Source organism: Tiliqua scincoides, chromosome 4 (assembly GCF_035046505.1).
Source record: "Tiliqua scincoides isolate rTilSci1 chromosome 4, rTilSci1.hap2, whole genome shotgun sequence".
Taxonomy (NCBI): Eukaryota; Metazoa; Chordata; class Lepidosauria; order Squamata; family Scincidae; genus Tiliqua; species Tiliqua scincoides.
Window position 1 is genome coordinate 190,165,367 of NC_089824.1, and position 17,929 is coordinate 190,183,295.

Below are 17,929 nucleotides of genomic sequence, written 5' to 3' on the forward strand. Positions count from 1 at the left end.
GAAACCATGGTTCACATCCTGGTTTGCAGCCAGTTCTTAATCATGATTTAGATATTGAGATCTAATTCTTAGCTGTGGATAATGAAAGCAAAGTAGGTTTTAAGTGCTGCATTTGCATTGAATCTTTGTTTCCTCTTTTTTTCTGCAGTAGAATTGAAATGTCTGTGCTCTTTTCCTCTGTAGGCTCTTTTTCCTCCTTGGTTGCTTGGGAGGTAAGCTAGATCAAGTGAGACGGATTGTGGTGCTAGGTTTTTTGACAAACATGAATCAAGGATATGAAATAATTATTGTCAAGCTATAGCATCAAAGACTTAGGCAGAAAATTTGCCCTTGAAATGACAGGTTCCAGATTGGTCTGAGGTGCTTGGAAAGACAAAGAGTCATTAGTCCATTTCGAGTATGGTCACTATGCTTAGCAAGCTTCATGAATAAGATTAGGGATGACCTTGTGTTCTAATGTGTTGTTTTTCCACAGTCTTTGGGATAGGGGTTGGAAGCATATTTTATAACACAGACCTTCCCCCCAACAGGCTCCATATATATACCTTTGGAGCACATATGTTTGAATGAATGAAGTAGTCTTCTTTAGTGGGAAACTGAGGATCAGATGTGCTTCCCAAAGGATTCCCTCCAGAATGAGAATGGCAGGGGTCCTATGCATGAGAGAGTAATATTAAAGCATGTATATGAAATATGCATGGTATTGCATTTCTTTTATTTTTAGTTAATAAATTGATTCATTTTTATTTTAGCTTTTGGTTGGCATATTACAAAAAACTCCAAAAGGAAATTCTGTATTAAAATTTTGAATGCCTCTGTTTTTCATAGTGTTGGAAACAGTGTACCCTATGAATGCAACTGTGGACATAATTTTTACCATAACTAGATAAGCATTTTATGTATGTATTGGCAACCTTCAGTCTCGAAAGACTATGGTATCGCGCTCTGAAAGGTGGTTCTGGCACAGCGTCTAGTGTGGCTGAAAAGGCCAATCCGGGAGTGACAATCCCTTCCACACCGGGAGCAAGTGCAGTCTGTCCCTGGTCTGTCTCCCTGGCTATGGGCCTTCCTTCTTTGCCTCTTAGCCTCAGACTGTTGGCAAAGTGTCTCTTCAAACTGGGAAAGGCCATGCTGCACAGCCTGCCTCCAAGCGGGCCGCTCAGAGGCCAGGGTTTCCCACTTGTTGAGGTCCATCCCTAAGGCCTTCAGGTCCCTCTTGCAGATGTCCTTGTATCGCAGCTGTGGTCTACCTGTAGGGCGCTTTCCTTGCACGAGTTCTCCATAGAGGAGATCCTTTGGGATCCGGCCATCATCCATTCTCACGACATGACCAAGCCAACGCAGGCGTCTCTGTTTCAGCAGTGAATACATGCTAGGGATTCCAGCACGTTCCAGGACTGTGTTGTTTGGAACTTTGTCCTGCCAGGTGATGCCGAGGATGCGTCGGAGGCAGCGCATGTGGAAAGCGCTCAGTTTCCTCTCCTGTTGTGGGCGAAGAGTCCATGACTCGCTGCAGTACAGAAGTGTACTCAGGACGCAAGCTCTGTAGACCTGGATCTTGGTATGTTCCGTCAGCTTCTTGTTGGACCAGACTCTCTTTGTGAGTCTGGAAAACGTGGTAGCTGCTTTACCGATGCGCCTGTTTAGCTCGGCATCGAGAGAATGAGTGTCGGAGATCGTTGAGCCAAGGTACACAAAGTCATGGACAACCTCCAGTTCATGCTCAGAGATTGTAATGCAGGGAGGTGAGTCCACATCCTGAACCATGACCTGTGTTTTCTTCAGGCTGATTGTCAGTCCAAAATCTTGGCAGGCCTTGCTAAAACGATCCATGAGCTGCTGGAGATCTTTGGCAGAGTGGGTAGTGACAGCTGCATCGTCGGCAAAGAGGAAGTCACGCAGACATTTCAGCTGGACTTTAGATTTTGCTCTCAGTCTGGAGAGGTTGAAGAGCTTTCCGTCTGATCTGGTCCGGAGATAGATGCCTTCTGTTGCAGTTCCAAAGGCCTGCTTCAGCAGGACAGCGAAGAAAATCCCAAACAAGGTTGGTGCAAGAACACAGCCCTGCTTCACTCCGCTTTGGATGTCAAAAGGGTCTGATGTGGAGCCATCGAAGACAACAGTGCCCTTCATGTCCTTGTGGAAGGATCTGATGATGCTGAGGAGCCTGGGTGGACATCCAATCTTGGGGAGAATCTTGAAGAGGCCGTCTCTGCTGACCAGGTCGAAAGCCTTTGTGAGATCTATGAAGGCTATAAAGAGTGGCTGTCGTTGTTCCCTGCATTTCTCCTGCAGTTGTCTAAGGGAGAATACCATATCAGTGGTGGACCTGTTGGCTCGGAATCCACACTGCGATTCTGGATAGACGCTCTCTGCAAGTACCTGGAGCCTCTTTTTATGCATTTTATGTAGACTGCTGGGAAAGGAATAAACGTGCTTCAGGCTGCCAGCTGGTCATCTCTGATTAGAATATTGACCCAGATTTGACTTTGGGTAGAAGTTAAATCCAGGCTGCCTCACTGTGATTTTCTTTACCATCCCAGTGCTCTCTGCGGACTGTACACAATTGGGGCTCAGGCAGAACTAGCGGGAACTGTAGTCCAGAAGTCTGCAGATGGAGCTTCATGATCTGGCTGCCCTTTGGATGCACGGAGAAGCTTGTATCATTATAAAGCCTCATCATGTCTTCTCTGTCTCATAGCTCAAATATGTGCCATGCCATCTACTTTGTATCTTGGCCTCTATACTCAAATTTGCTCTTTCTTATTTTGGGAAAAGATAAATCTCATATCTTGGTGCTTTTGTAAAAGTTCCAGCTTCTGTAGTCACATTACTATAGAGCTCCTACTCTTGTTTTTAAAGCATAAATAACTGTCACTGGTATTTGTGAAGGAAAAACAAAATTGAGTTCTCCAGTAGCTCTTTTCCTAAAGAAGGGAAAAAAGTGGTTTCCAAGTGTATTTGGTATGGTTGTATTAGAACTACATGCATTGTTTTGTGTTTACAGTGATGACTTTTAACGTTGGGAGTTCACAATAACTCAGCATTACCTTGCTGAATGAAAGGAAGGAGACTACACAAGTGAAGCTGTTGCATGCTAAATGTTTTTGTTTGTTTATTGCATTTTTGCCCTCCCCTTCCTAGATTACTTTTTTGGAAACAGAAGGGTCTGTAGGAAGAAGAGAGCTGTCCAAAGGCAGGCCTAAACCTGGGGCTTGAAAGTAGCTGTTTATTGTGTGGAAATAGTTAAAACACATTGGGCTAAGGGTCATTCTGAGGGGCATGTGTCTTATTCTCTTACCCCAGTTGAATCAACTCATTCACATGTATTCTTCAGTTGGTGGTTCCAAGTTTCAGAATAATTCATATGAAGTTTCTTTGCCCTTCAAGAAGACTCTTGGTCTACGTTGCTATTTGCTAGCACCAGCTTTAGGCCTTCCTCTTCCTTTGCTCCTTTCAAATCCTGGCCATGGTACTTTAAAAGAGTGAATTTTTAGGATGGCATTTTGGGCAGAAACACCAATCACAAAGTTGCATGCTGTGACTACTCCTGTGATAGTCTGAAGGCAATATTTTACTTACCAATTTGTACCTGCAGCACCGAGCAAGGACCAACTCCTGTTGAGAAGAAGAAAAAGGGGAAGAGGAAAAATGACACTTCAGTGGAAAGCTTAGAGCTAGATCAAAGCCTCCTCTCTTTGTCTGGGCAGAGTCCTGAGGAGTTTGCTGAATTGGCTGACAGTCAGGTATGCTGGAATCTCCAAGCTTTATGGGTATGGGATGTTCTTTGTTGAAGAATGACAGTGATTGTTAGTGTGAGTTGATGGGTAGGTTCTCCTGCTGTACAGCCAGTTGCTGTTCCATAAGTGCTCCTGCTTTTCCTTTTTTTTTTTTATAATGAGTTGTATATATTGGGAATACCAAAAGATGCATCTGGATGCCAGCTGGTGCACAAAACCAGACATGCAGGAAGCTATCGGATTCAAAATGCAAGAATCTTATTTTTTCTTTGCACTGTGTGACCCCTTTCATATGCCCTGCATGGTCTGTTCGGATCTTCAGTTTGCTATTGTTCCATGGTGTAGTTGGACAAGAGGTCAAGTGTCATGAAGCAACCCTAGTACATGTGGGCTATGGGGGTTTATATACTGCATGCATATCCCTCTTCCAGCACCCCCCACCTAATATCACTCTCTGGGCAAGTTCTCAGAATCATAGATAGTATGAACGTATGTACTGACTGTATACTGAGATGCACCATTAGTTCATGGAGTTGACTACATTGAGTGGCTGTGGCTCTCTAAGATTCAGAATGGAGCTGAACCTGGAGATGCCAAAGGGATTGATCCTAGGACTACCTGCATGCAAAGCACACCCTCTGACCCAGGCTATAGCCCTTCGTTTGAGCAGCAACCCCACCCAACTTTTCTCCTCTTTCCATTGGTGCAGTTGGTAGGTGAATGGTGATGCAGATAACGCCAGAGGGATGGGTGTTATTCTTACTGAGTGCATGTGTTTGTGGAGCAGGTTCTAAAACTGCTAGGTCAAGGCATGAATTAGGAGTGAACTGGTTGAAAGAGTTTTGTGAAATGAACAAGGAATATGCTTGGAGAGTATTTGCAGTGTGAAGAGAACAATGGTTGCCAGAAAAAGGGTGAACAAAGAAGAGACGAGATAGATGCTGGAAGGGTGAGCTGTGTTGTGTAGTGTAGACATCTTCCCAAACAGAAAATGTGTTCTGCATTCTGTATTTTTAATTCAAAGAGAGTGGGCAGGCAGTTAGTAGGGTGGACATTTGCTTTCACTTCATCCCACCCCAGCACTTTCTGTGAGGTTGGTGAAGAATGCTAGAAGCAGATGCAGAGTTGAATCATTATGAGGCTTATAATGAGGATTTGATGGTATATGGAGGAAAGAACTAGGATGGGGAGGAGTAGGCATACTTTACTATTCAAGGGTGTACTTAGCCCCGGGGTCATCCTCCTATGCTGCCCTATGACTTGAGCAACCGTAGCTTCAGTCACGTTGGTTTGATATTAGTGTTCATGTTGCATTATTCAGGATGTTGGGATCTTATGCACGAAGCATAAGATTCTGTCTGATAGCATCCAGGACCACAGGGTTTAACTTCAGCTGGCAATTTTTCTTGGGTGTGGAGTGCTCAAAATTATGAAAAGAATTGGCTAGGAATTTGCCTGTATCATTCAAAGTGTTGCTTTGTTCTGTCCCCAGTTGTGACCAGTCTTGCGAGGGGTGGGAGAGTATTGACCAAGTGCTGAACCCTATAGTAGCTGAACCAATCCGGGATCTGTGTCAGGAAATCCTGTATGCGTTTCTGTATCCACATCTGGGCTTGTGTTTGATGCACAGAAGCGCCGCTCTGGACGCCAGGTGAAGCGCAGAAAGTACAATGAAGACCTGGATTTCAAAGTGGTGGATGACGATGGTGAAACAATAGCTGTATTGGGAGCTGGCCGGGCTTCTGCACTCTCTGCATCTACTTTGGCCTGGCAGGCAGAGGTATGGCTGGACCATTGGGGAAAAAGAGTTTTCTTTTTTGTATTTATATTGCAAAAAAAAAAAAGTCACTTACCTATCTGGAATAGAAATGCAATAACAATATGACATGTGTGAACAATGTTCAGTAGGTTTGTGAGAAGAGTTGCATATGCACTGGAGTACTGGCCCAATCAGTGAGGTTTTACAAGCTCAACTTTCATGTGGAAGTGAGGTGCTCCACTGATAGTTCTCAGAGGAGTGTTTTCCTTGGGTGTACCTGATACTGTATAGCATTGCAGTGTTAGCTCTTTCTGTGATTTTAAAATCCGCTCTGTGTGGGTGATTCTAAGTGAGAGTCTGAGAGAAGAAATGGTTACACTCAGCCACTTAACTGACCCCTCTTCTGTGCTTTGTAGTGCAAAACTGTGGATGTATACTCTGTGTGCTTGCACACTATCCAGACATATACTTTAGGAAGCATGTGTAGGGTATAGCTCCTTGCATATGCATAGGGACCAAAACTGCAGCTGCATAAGGTATGAAGCGGGCCTAAGATCCTAAGATGGTTTTTGTTTCTGTGATCTTGGATGAATATTTAAAATGGAACATTGATAGTCCCATATTCTTTCACCCCCTTCCCCCAGGGTAGGGCAGAATTAAACTTGAGCAGCAGTTCTCAAACTTTTTGATCTCCGGAGTCCCTTACACTTCTAAAAGTGTAAGGCTGTCACATACGCTATGTCTCGGGAACTCCAGAACTGCCAGCATATGTGCAGTGTAGCGCAGTGCTGAACCCAGTGCTGAAAACCAGTGAAGTGCCAAAACAGGAGGGGAATGAGGGCCATGAACAGGAAAGGCAAGAGGGAGAGATGAGCAAACCAGGCAGGTGGCAGCCGCTTATAATGTGCTTGTGGAGTTCCTGGAAGGATCTCAAGCCCTAGAGCTCGTAGGAGCAAACTTCGAGAAATACTGTTTTAAAGTTGTCCTAATCTATTAATTTCATGGAAGGCCTTGAACTGGGTTTGAAAACTTGAAACATTGAATTTGCTCCTTTAATATGTATAACTCTGAGCTGCTGGTTAAGGATAGCAGACTTCTTTTGTTCCTATTTTGGATCCTACAGGAACCTCCTGAGGATGATGCCAACATCATTGAGAGAATCCTTGCCTCCAGGATGGTGCAGAAGGAGGTGAGTGGATTGCTCTGTCTTGAAAGTGGCAACCAATCCCATTTGAGGGACTTTGCCTGCATCAAATGAAATCCTCTGCACAAAGGCTGTGTTGTTCCTGTGTGCTACCTAGCATGGTATTGGCCCTGAACAGATGTTTGGTACTAGTAGTTGGGGTAGAAGCAGCTGAGGAGAAAAGAGTGCATGGGGGTGAACAGTATCCTATTGGAGCAATTATTATTAATAATACAGTCTGAAATGGAAGAGGAACAAGTGCATCACAGGGGTTACATGGATATGTAGTCGTGCATTGCTTAGCGATGTTCCAATCAGTGACAGCCCGCATATTTGATGGCCGCTGCTGATCCTGGTTCACTCCCCCATAGCCTGCAATGCCGAGGGGAGCTATGCTCTCCTCACCTCTGGAGGCTTTTCTGAGCCTTACAGAGGCAGCATGCATCCATGTGCTTCCACTGCACAGCTCAGACTGGCTATTTCAGCTGAAAACCTGTGACTTCTGGTTTCCCGGGAAAATGGAAGTTGTGTCTTTGCCCCTGAAACAGGCATTCTGAGCCTCCAGAGGCGAGGGGAGCATGGATCCCCTTGCCTTTTGGAGGCTTCGCATAATGTCAAGCCCCACTTGTCAACAGAGTGCTGGTCCGCATCTCTGTCATTAAGTGGTGCATGACTGTATTCTGCATTTCAGGAAACTATGGTATGAACTCCTATAGTTCAGTGGATGTTACCATGGTGATTCTTTCTGCAAGACCTGCAATTTTTAATATATCCAGTTTTCAAAATAGTTAGACTTCCCCTATTATTTTTTATTATTATTAGACCACCACTATTATATTGATAAAGGCCCCCCCCCCCGACTACCATTTATCACTTATTATCTTGAAACCAACAGCCTACTTGTGGAGCTCAGCTCAGAAGTTTTAAATGTTGGTGCAGTGATCTTTGGAATGACATAGATTTGTCAAAGGAATTACACGATTTCTTCATGGTTAGGAGTTGGTGGGGTTTTGCAGGATTCTTGTTCTTTTTGGGTCATGGGGTTATTTGGAGCTGATTTGCTCACTCTGTGATATCGAAGTGTGTTTGAAGACAATCTTCAGAATGTTGCCATAGCCCATTTCTTACAGAAGTTGTGAGAATGGTTGTTCTGCATGCCTGCATTTTCTGGGGTTAATAGTGATTGATTCTTTCCATTGACTGTGCTGTGTGGCCTGGTCAGTAGTAGGGAGTCCCTTTACGCTATGAAGTCCCCCTCCTGCTGCACATGCAAGATGTTTAGTGTATTCTGTATGCTAACATTGCTTCTTCTCTTGTTCAGAATTATTGAAAGCCTTGAGGTTCTGCTGCCAACTGGGTGTGGGAACAGCATTTGTTGCCTTCCCCTTATGGTTTCTTCACTTCATCCACCTTTGCTTTTTATATCAGCTGGGTTCCAGCATTGTCCCTGCAGCCTGCCATAAAGGAAGAAGCTTTATGTGTCTGTTCCAATGTGTTTCTCATATTTTGCTAGGTTAGATTAGAGCTTGGTTCAGATGAGAGCACTCTGGCTAGTCAGTATTCAGCATGGGCCTGGCCAAGCACCTGTCCTGTTCTTTATGCAAATGATGCTTACTGAGCACTTGGTGTTGTTCCAGACCTACCCTGGAGGAGCAACTTATGAACAGGAGGAGTTCTACGTAAAATATCGCAATTTGTACGTATAACATGATTTTCATTATGAACATGTTGCTGTTGTGTGTTGGCTGCACAGAACACACTGATTATTCCATTTATCCCAAGTTTAAGTGTATTTTCCTATTTAGGAAGCCACTATTAGTTTATTGCAACCGCTTCAGTCCCTGCCATCACTGCCCTCTGCGCCAGGATCTGACTTTGCTCCTCTCAGCCATCCCTTTGGATGGAATGCTTGAAACATGCAACCTCCTTTCCTGCTTGTAGTTTGGTCTGAATTTCCCTTTCCATCTCTGTGGGTCATGTCTGTTAGAAAAAAAATCTGGCCACTTTCTATAAATTCTCCACCTGCCACTCAGTACTGTCCCCTTCCTTTCCTCAGGTTTCGTATCTTTCAAGACTCTGGTTTTGATGATGTCCTGGGTCTTCTTTGCTGTATCGTTTTAGAGGCAGGATCTGTTCTCTTAGTGTTCTTATTTGTATTCTCTGTTAATTTGCAGTTCTTATTTGCACTGTAAATGGGCCACCATGGAGGAGCTGGAGAAAGACCCACGTATTTCTCAGAAGATAAAACGCTTCCGCAATAAGCAGGCCCAGATGAAGCACATTTTCACTGAGGTGAGCAGTGAACTAGCCTCTTGCCTGACATTTTCCTTCCTCAGAATATTTAATTAATTAATCAGTTAATTAATTTCTACCCTGCCTTTCTGCCACACATTGGTGCACCCAAGGTGGCTTACAACAATAAAAAACAATATAAGGTAAAAGATTAAAACAGTGCTAAAACATTAAAACAGAATATCCTTAATACCAGTGTTATTCAAACTGTGAGGTGCTGCTCTTTAGGGAGGCACCAGGAACTCAAAGGGGAGGTGCGGGATGTCCTCTCGCAGCGATACAGTCACACCCCTGGGCAGAATATGAGCCCGTCTTCTGCCCGTCGTCTGCGCTTTTTTTTTAAAGCAGAAGAAATGGGAGTTGAAAGCAGAAGAAACACCCCTTCTGAATCCCAGAGGGAGGGAATTCCATAAGCAAGAAGCCACTATCGAGAAGGCCCTATGTCTGGCTGCCGCCTCCTCACCTGTGCTAGTGGCAGCATCATCAGAAGGGCCCTCTCAGATAACCTAAGACTTTGGGTAGTGTTATACAGGAGGAGGTTGTCCCTTAAATACTCTTGTCCCTAACTGTATAGGACTTTAAAAGTCGGCTTAGCACTTTGAATATGTGGTGCATCACTTTGTAACTATCTGGGGACACTTTTCAGGACTCAGATTTCTAACCCGCATGCACATAGAGAGGGCTCTGCAGTCCTCTGAAGTAGAACATAAGAACAGCCCCACTGGATCAGGCCATAGGCCCATCTAGTCTGGATCTGGTCCAGCTTCCTGTATCCCTGGACTTCCTGTATCCCACAGCGGCCCACCAAATGCCCCAGGGAGCATACCAGATAACAAGAGACCTCATTCTGGTGCCCTCCCTTGCATCTGGCATCTGTGCCGTCACCACATCCTGTGGCAAGGAGTTCCACAGACCAACCACATGCAGAGTAAATAAATATTTTCTTTTGTCTGTTCTAACTCTCCCAACACTGAATTTTAGTAGATGTCCTCTGGTTCTGGTGTTATGTGAGAGTGTAAAGAGCATCTCCCTATCCACTCTGTCCATCCCCTGCATAATTTTGTATGTCTCGATCATGTCCCCCCTCAGACGCCTCTTTTCTAGGCTGAAAAGACCCAAACGCCGTAGCCTTTCCTCATAAGAAAGGTGCCCCAGCCCAGTAATCATCTTAGTTGCTCTCTTTTGCACCTTTTCCATTTCCACTATGTCTTTTTTGAGATGCAGCGACCAGATCTGGACACAATACTCCAGGCGTGGCCTTACCATCGTGGCCAACAGTCATGGAGAGGATTCCAAGAGTGAACAGGTTTCCATTAAACCTCTTCTTACTTTTACCCATATATTCACGTGTATAATATTTGTAGGCAGAGCAGTATCACTTTAACATAAAGTATACTATGACTGTATCTCTCTACGATCAGATTTATCTTTTCCATGCTTTCTGTCCTGCATGCTTTTTCCATGCATCAGGGCACTAGGAAATTGAAATTACCTTCTGACTTCTATAAATCTTGGAAGTTTACAGTCCTTTTTCTGAACAGGTTCTTTACACGAGCATGAAATGTTTCAGGTGGTAAATGTGTCATCATTTCCTTCTATCTAGACTCTAAAATAACCATTTTCAACCACAGTGCTGAGGCCATGTGCTAGCAACCTGCATGCACATAGAGATGAATGGTGGTAGTTCACTTTGGTAAACATTCCAAGTTCTTGCATTTGGGTCAGGGCAGAGCAGGGATGCGAGCTTTGTGTGATAGTGTCTTGCCTGTTAACAGATCTCTAGAAACCAAGATAACCAGAATGTCTTTTGGAACACCATCTTGGCTGCTGATCTCTGTTCCAGAAAATATGCCATTCTCCAGTTGGCTTTAGTAGTATGCTAACATTTTACATGGTGATGTTTAGGCATCATTGTTTAGGCATATTGTGGAATTGGGATGATAGTGGTTGAATGTGATTTTTCCCCCAATCCAAGATGGCAGAATGATGGCTAGATAACTCCATTTGGCTCTGCTTTCCATTTAGTCTAGGGGGCTTTCCATTTAGTCTCTACCATAGCCCCTAATTTGAAAGCCTTTAGTTTCTATACCCGAGTTTCTATACCTGAATTTCTATACATTTCAGTGACCAGAAGGCCCAAGAAAACAAAGGAAGATAGAATAATTGGGGGGGGGGGGGAAGAAATTTTTTTAAATTTTTTATGTGTTTTTTTTAATTCTTTGGGAAAAAATTAGGGAAATGCCACCCCTCCCCCCACCTTTCACATCCCTATCCAGGACACAAGCAAAGGGCTCTTTTACTTCCCAAGATGAATGGTAAGAGAGGTTTGGCAGAATTCTCCCTTTATGCCCCTCAACCGTTTGCTGTCTTGGTTCATTAGAGATAGCAGCTGAGTGACATAAGAATTTTGCCAAAGCCCATGTTGTTTCCATCAGAAACATTGGGGAAGAGGCTGTTGAAGAAACTTTGGTCTTTGTCTCCGTTTGTATGGAATAACTTAGTGGGTTCTGCCAGATTGAATGGATCTTCAGTCCTTGCTCAGTTTAAAATAGGGTTCTGATGTAAAGGCAGTGTTGCCCCCTGAATCTCTAATGCTTTCCTTTTGGCTACTGCAGGAGGATGAACTCCTGCCTCTTCCAGTCTATGTTGTTTTCATATGCCAATATCCTCTGACAGTGTCTTGGGTTAATTGCACCAGAAGCTACTGTTCTTAGCCTTGCATTATCCTGTCCAGTTGTGGCCTATCTTGATGTATTTCTGTTATTTTGTTACCTATTTCGGCAGCCTGAAGAAGATCTGTTCAACCCAGACTATGTGGAAGTTGATAGAGTCTTGGAGGTGGCTCACACGAAGGACTCTGACACTGGGGAGGTAGATGTTATTTGCCGTGTTTTGCAGTTCATGGTTCCCAAGTTCCTCTGTTTTCATGGATGACCATAGAGTGCGAAACAGAGGGAGCTTGTAAGCAAAGTGCAGTAATATGGGGTTTTCCCCACCATCTGTCTGTGAGTTGCCAAGAGTGTTACAGCATGGTAATTGCAGAAGTCTGTGCGGTCTGTCCTGCTGACTCAGCAAGCCCATGCCAGAAATGTGAAATGAATTGCGTAACTTGCCTGAGCCCAGCATTGATTCCCTGCAGGTCATGTGTAATTTTTCTCCTGCTAAAGATGAAGAAACTGAGTTCTTTACAAATTGTTCTTGATGTGTTTATGTGACTCGGAATTGGGTCTCAAGATTAGTCAGATTAGATGGACAGAAAAGAAGCTTGAGGACTTCACTTGTTTTTCTTGGCATTCTTACATGAGCATGGCTCAGCAAAGTTTTAGAATTCTTTTATATACCTGTTGCATTCATTGGGAACATTATGCATTTATCTCTCTCTTCCTCTAGCCGCCAATGTGTAAATAAATGGTGGTTCCATAGAGGGGCATCTTTTGAGCTGATGCCCAAACATCTTCCATCCTCCCCTAAAGGGAGGTATGCAGTGTGTTGTGGGATGCAGGTGGCACTTCTGTACAATCTGTTATATGACTATGGGTACAATCCTAACCAACTTTCCAGCACAGGCATATCTGTGCCAGTGGGGCATGTGCTGCATCCTGCAGTTGGGGGGCAGTCATAAAGGCCTCCTCAAGGTAAGGCAATGATTATTCCCTCGCCTTGGAGTTGCATTGCCCTTACCTCAGTGCTGGAAAGTTGGTTAGGATTGTGCCTAATGCTGCAAAAAATAATGGTATTTGTGTAAGGTCCACATTATGCCTGGTTTTTGCAACAGAAATCACTTTGCTGCCTTTTCCTCCTTGTTGAAGTAGAGATAGGAAGAAGTATGTGCCCAAAGATATCTCCTATCTGTCTTTCTATCCCCTTCCCATCCCCTGCCCCTTGATTGACAGGCGGTCCAATCCTAACCCGCACTGGAATGGGCTGGCGAATTGGCCTGTTAAGCAATACAAGGTAATTGTTTAACAAAAGATGTTAGCAGGGAGTTCTGTAGAGTTCCCAAAGGGTCTCACTGTGTTTTAAATCCTAAATTAAAAGTGCCTGCTAAGAATCTCTTCATACTTAAAAGTTATAACAAATTGGGTTTTAAGTATTCTGAAATACTTAGTTTTATTAAATATTTAAGAATTCTTAATAAGAATTTGCTGGATTTGATTGAAGTCCGTCTAGTCTAACATTCTTTGCAAGAATCTCAGCAATCAGCAGTTACCTTATCGCCCACCAGTGAATCACTGTCTACCTTCTGCCCATCCCAAACTAAGGTACATGTGTGTTTTAAGCAATGCCCCATTTCTGTCTCAGGAAAATTTTCATGACAATACAGTTGTATCATTCAACCTTTCATCTAAACCCGATTAGCCTTACTATGCACTTGTGCCCACACACAGCATTCCTTTCCACTTAGGGATGCTGAGTGCTCTTGTCTTTGTATCACATTTTGGTGTTTGTCCATTTGCTGAATGATGATGCCGAGGTTTACCCTGTTCTTTGGCTTGTGTACAATAGGATTCCTCAAGGAATGTTGTCATTTGATCTTTCTCACTTGTTTTCTGAATTTTTGCTGACTCTCCTTTGTTTCTCTTGGGTTGTAGGAGGTGACTCATTACCTGGTGAAGTGGTGTTCGTTGCCTTATGAGGAAAGCACTTGGGAGTTGGAGGAAGATGTTGATCCGGGGAAGATCAAAGAGTTTGAGTCTCTGCAAATCCTACCAGGGATCAAATCTTTGGTAAGAATAAGTGTTTCCAGACATGTTTTCATGAACAGAGCTGCACCTATTACAGTACATGGTTTTTTACAGAGTGGCCAACCTGTTGGTGTTCCATATAATGTTGTCTGGCCATGTACACTCCCCCTTTTAGCCTGTTCCCTACCCTTTGAAACAGTTCGTATGTAAACACTTTCCAGTGTTTTATCATGGCAAAGCAATACTATTTTCTCATGGAAATCCACAACTCAGGTTGGGATCACGTATGGATGTATTTGTATCAGTGAACCAATAAAAATTTTTTGGCAGGGAGACAAAGTGGGTGAGTTTTCTTTCTACATTTTCTCACTGTGCAAGAGATCTACTGATTTTAATATTTTTGCCCCAGGTGCTTTTTTTTCTTTAATCTTTGTAGGATGTGGCTTGAGTCATCCAGAACGATCTGTGCTGTAGGCATGCAGTTCATTCCTGCTTTGGTGAAAATCCTTGATATCCCCTGATTTGATAAAACAGATATTACCTCTTTTGATGTTCCTATTCCCCAAGGAGGCTTCTGGAGTGGGTCAGCATCCTGAAAGGGCTGCAGAGTCATTTGAGAATAGCTCCCATTCCTGGGCCATTGTTTGCCCTTGTCCCCAACTGACCAGTAAATAAAAAACTTGACTTTTGAGCCATCTTCTTAGTCGAAAAAGCCCACCAGATTCTCCCAGAGCAGGAAAGTCAACTCAGATGACCCCAAGTAACTACCATAGATAGTGTAAATCATCTCTTTACCTTATTTGTGGTCACTCAGGGGTCAGGGCTGTTCAAGCACAGGAGAAGCCCAGAGGAGAGCAAGAGGGCAATGCAGAGATAATTAGAGGGCAATCAATATCCATGGTGACAAGGCTGCAACTTGCATGCTTCCTGAAAAAAAAGTAAGCCAGTGCTCAAGTCTTCCAGTTAAATTTAGCAGGTCTCTTTGGCAGACCCTTCTGCATCCTCATTCCACTTTTGCCCTCACCTAGCAACAGCTGCCTAGGTGAGGGTCCTCCTAACCCCCCTGGTCTTTTGTGGGGTATAAGAACCAGTCTGGTAGATGGGAATGAGTACATAGGGGAGGAAATGTGCCCAGAAAGATACGTTAGGTTTATACTTCATTTTCAGCTTGCCCTTTAATCTCCACGCCAACCCTTTTCCCAGCCCTTTCACTGGATATCCTGTTGCTTGATTCCCTTGTTTTCTTGCATATTTCTATCTGTTTTGGTGTTTTTATTCTTTTAATAAACTTCTTTTATTTTACTCTTTCATTTGCCTGATCTCAGTTCACTTGGGCAGGTTGGTTCATCTTCCCAGATGTCCCACTACCATCAGGTTTTTAAGGGGAACCCCATGATTTTATGATTCTGCCAAACTTGGAGGGTTTTTTTCCCCTCTCGATTGACCTGCTTTTCATTCACATCCAGAATTACAATTGCATGTATCTATGCCTAATAAAGGTTTATTCATTCATTCAATTGTATGTAGCCAGAGAGTGTTCTGATTGTTGGGCCTTTGAGTGTTGTGGCTGCTTGTGTGCTACCTTCTTCTAGTTTCCAGTCCCAAGCCATGGCCACCAGATTCACACCTTTCCTTTCCATTTCAGAACCTTATGACAGACTCTGAAAGGGTGTTGTCTAGCTGTGGCAATATAGGAGAAAGAGTTGCTAAGTCAAATTTTACTTCCACAGGCTTGTCTGTTCTCATATAGAGGTAGTGCCTCTATATGTCTAAACTTTCAGTCATTCACGTACATTATGAGAAAAGTCTCTCCTGCAGCCTTTTATCATTCTTGGAGGAATCTGAAAACATTATTCCATTTGCCCAACTTTAATTCTTCTAGATTTTGGGGTGTGTGTGTGAATTTTTGCCTTGTGTTAGGGTGCAGAACTGGAATTGCACCCAGTTTTATAAGCAAGAAGAGGCTGTGGCATGTGTCTTGAAGGCTTTCCTGTAGCATTCTACTGTTTTACATATCTGTTTGCATGGTTCTCTTACTGGGAATAAGCATATGTACATGAACACAGTATTGTGCAACAGTGATCAGCTGGTCAAGGAGGTCTATATACTCTCACAGTTACCACATTTCTATCAGCCTCAGTAACCATAATAGTTTTGATGCTATCATCGTTTCAGCATCATTGTTGTAGGCTGATGGGTTCCGAGCTGTCTGTGACAGATCAGGAGAGAGATCTTGGGGTGGTGGTGGACAGGTCGATGAAAGTTGTCGACCCAATGTGCGGCAGCAGTAAAGAAGGCCAATTCTATGCTTAGATTAGAAAAGGTATTGAGAACAAAACGGCTAATATTATAATGCCGTTGTGCAAATTGATGGTAAGGCCACACCTGGAGTATTGTGTCCAGTTCTGGTCGCCACATCTCAAAAAGGATATAGTGGAAATGGAAAAGGTGCAAAAGAGAGTGACAAAGATGATCACTGGACAGAATCACCTTCCTTATGAGGAAAGGCTACGGCGTTTGGGCCTCTTCAGCCTGGAAAAGAGACGCCTGAGGGGGGACATGATTGAGACATACAAAATTATGCACGGGAAGGATAAAGTGGATCGAGAGATGCTCTTTACACTCTTACATAACACCAGAACCAGGGGACATCCACTAAAATTGATTGTTGGGAGAGTTAGGACAGACAAAAGAAAACATTTCTTTACTCAGTGTGTAGTTGGTCTGTGGAACTCCTTGTTGCAGGATGTGGTGACAGCATCTGGCCTGGATGCCTTTAAAACGGAATTGGACAAGTTTCTGGAAGAAAAATCCTCCACGGGTTACAAGCCATGACGTGTATGTGCAACCTCCTGATTTTAGAAATGGGCTATGTCAGAATGCCAGATGCAAGGGAGGGCACCAGGATGCAGGTCTCTTGTTATCTGGTGTGCTCCCTGGGGCATTTGGTGGGCTGCTGTGAGATACAGGAAGCTGAACTAGATGGGCCTATGGCCTGATCCAGTGGGGCTGTTCTTATTTTCTTATTGGGCAGAGGGCACACTGTAATCCCCAAATCTATAAGATTAATTGACAACTGTTTGCTTTCACACTTAACAAATTTGTCAAGATGATTGTCTTGTTTCACCTTTGCATTAAAAGGCTGTTGAAGAGGGCTAGTTTTTGTGCTGTTTGTTCATATCTCAAGTGTGCCAATAGTTTGCAGATACTCCAGGCAACATGAACAACACGATAGAAGTACTGAGTGGGTTTCAACTTGATAACCTGACCTCTTACTTTTACCTATTTCATGGTACTCTCTGGAGATTCCACTTTGTCTTTCGTTTTCCATATTGGTCTATATGCCAGAGGAGAACTTGTCTGACCTTTGTATCCTGAAACATTTCTAATGAGCAAACCTTACAAATGTTGAAGCAAGTGTTGTTATTTTTAGAAGTCTTTATTTACCTCAGGTACAGGTGTGCTGACTTCGCATAAGTTAAGTGGCCAACTGCATACTTTCAACATATTGAGACTGGTGCTTCTAAGTAAAATTACTCCTGTTTCTTTTTCAAGTGTTTCACTGTGGACACTTGGAATAAAACAGTACTCTAATGTGTGCTTTGTTTTCAGAGTTAAAATAGTTATATAGTCCATTGAAATTAGCATTTAACGTAGACATCTAGAATAAAAATTGAAAATTTCAGGGTATGTTTGGCAGCTGTGATTATAATTTTAGATTGTAAGATCCTGTCTAGAATTGTTGTTTGAGATCCTCTGGCCATTTTGAGTGCAAGACTGTTCAGTAGATTGGTTTTCTGATTTATCTCATTACTTTCACAGATATGGATGAATACACCTTGCAGTTTTCAATGTTTTATTTTAAATGTCCAGGTGAAATGCTACTTTGACTGGACCACTTTGGAGCTTCTGTGCTGCCATTCTCTCTCTTGTCTTAATTAATTTTATTACTACTACTACTACTACTACTACTACTACTACTACTACTAGTGTATTTCTAGCATTCAAAATATTCACCTTCAGTTTCTAATTTCCCTTTTTTTAATGTGTCATGAATATGTACATGTTAGCCCTAGGTTGGCAGTAGAAGCCTGAACCACCCTAAGGCAGTGTAACTGAGGAGTTACTAACAGTTCCTAGCTGCAAGAATGTGAGTAAATAAACAAAAGGATTGTTGTCTCTCCTTTGCTGGCCAGAAAGGACAGATAACAAGAATTACAACCCATTGGAATGTTTAGCACCTCCGTAGACAGAGAGGTGCCTGATGGAG

The 17,929-nt window shown here is 43.3% G+C and overlaps 1 protein-coding gene across 4 annotated transcripts in view; it reads left to right on the top strand.

The window, feature by feature from the left end:
* Positions 1–17,929, top strand: part of CHD6 (chromodomain helicase DNA binding protein 6) — a 160,963-nt gene that overhangs the window by 86,363 nt on the left and 56,671 nt on the right. For all 4 annotated transcript variants that reach the window (XM_066625300.1, XM_066625302.1, XM_066625301.1 and 1 more), the window contains 7 exons: positions 3,599–3,746; positions 5,371–5,520; positions 6,623–6,688; positions 8,320–8,378; positions 8,857–8,974; positions 11,759–11,845; positions 13,567–13,701. In XM_066625300.1, coding sequence (XP_066481397.1) covers positions 3,599–3,746; positions 5,371–5,520; positions 6,623–6,688; positions 8,320–8,378; positions 8,857–8,974; positions 11,759–11,845; positions 13,567–13,701 — 763 coding nt within the window. The remainder of the gene's footprint in view (positions 1–3,598; positions 3,747–5,370; positions 5,521–6,622; positions 6,689–8,319; positions 8,379–8,856; positions 8,975–11,758; positions 11,846–13,566; positions 13,702–17,929) is intronic.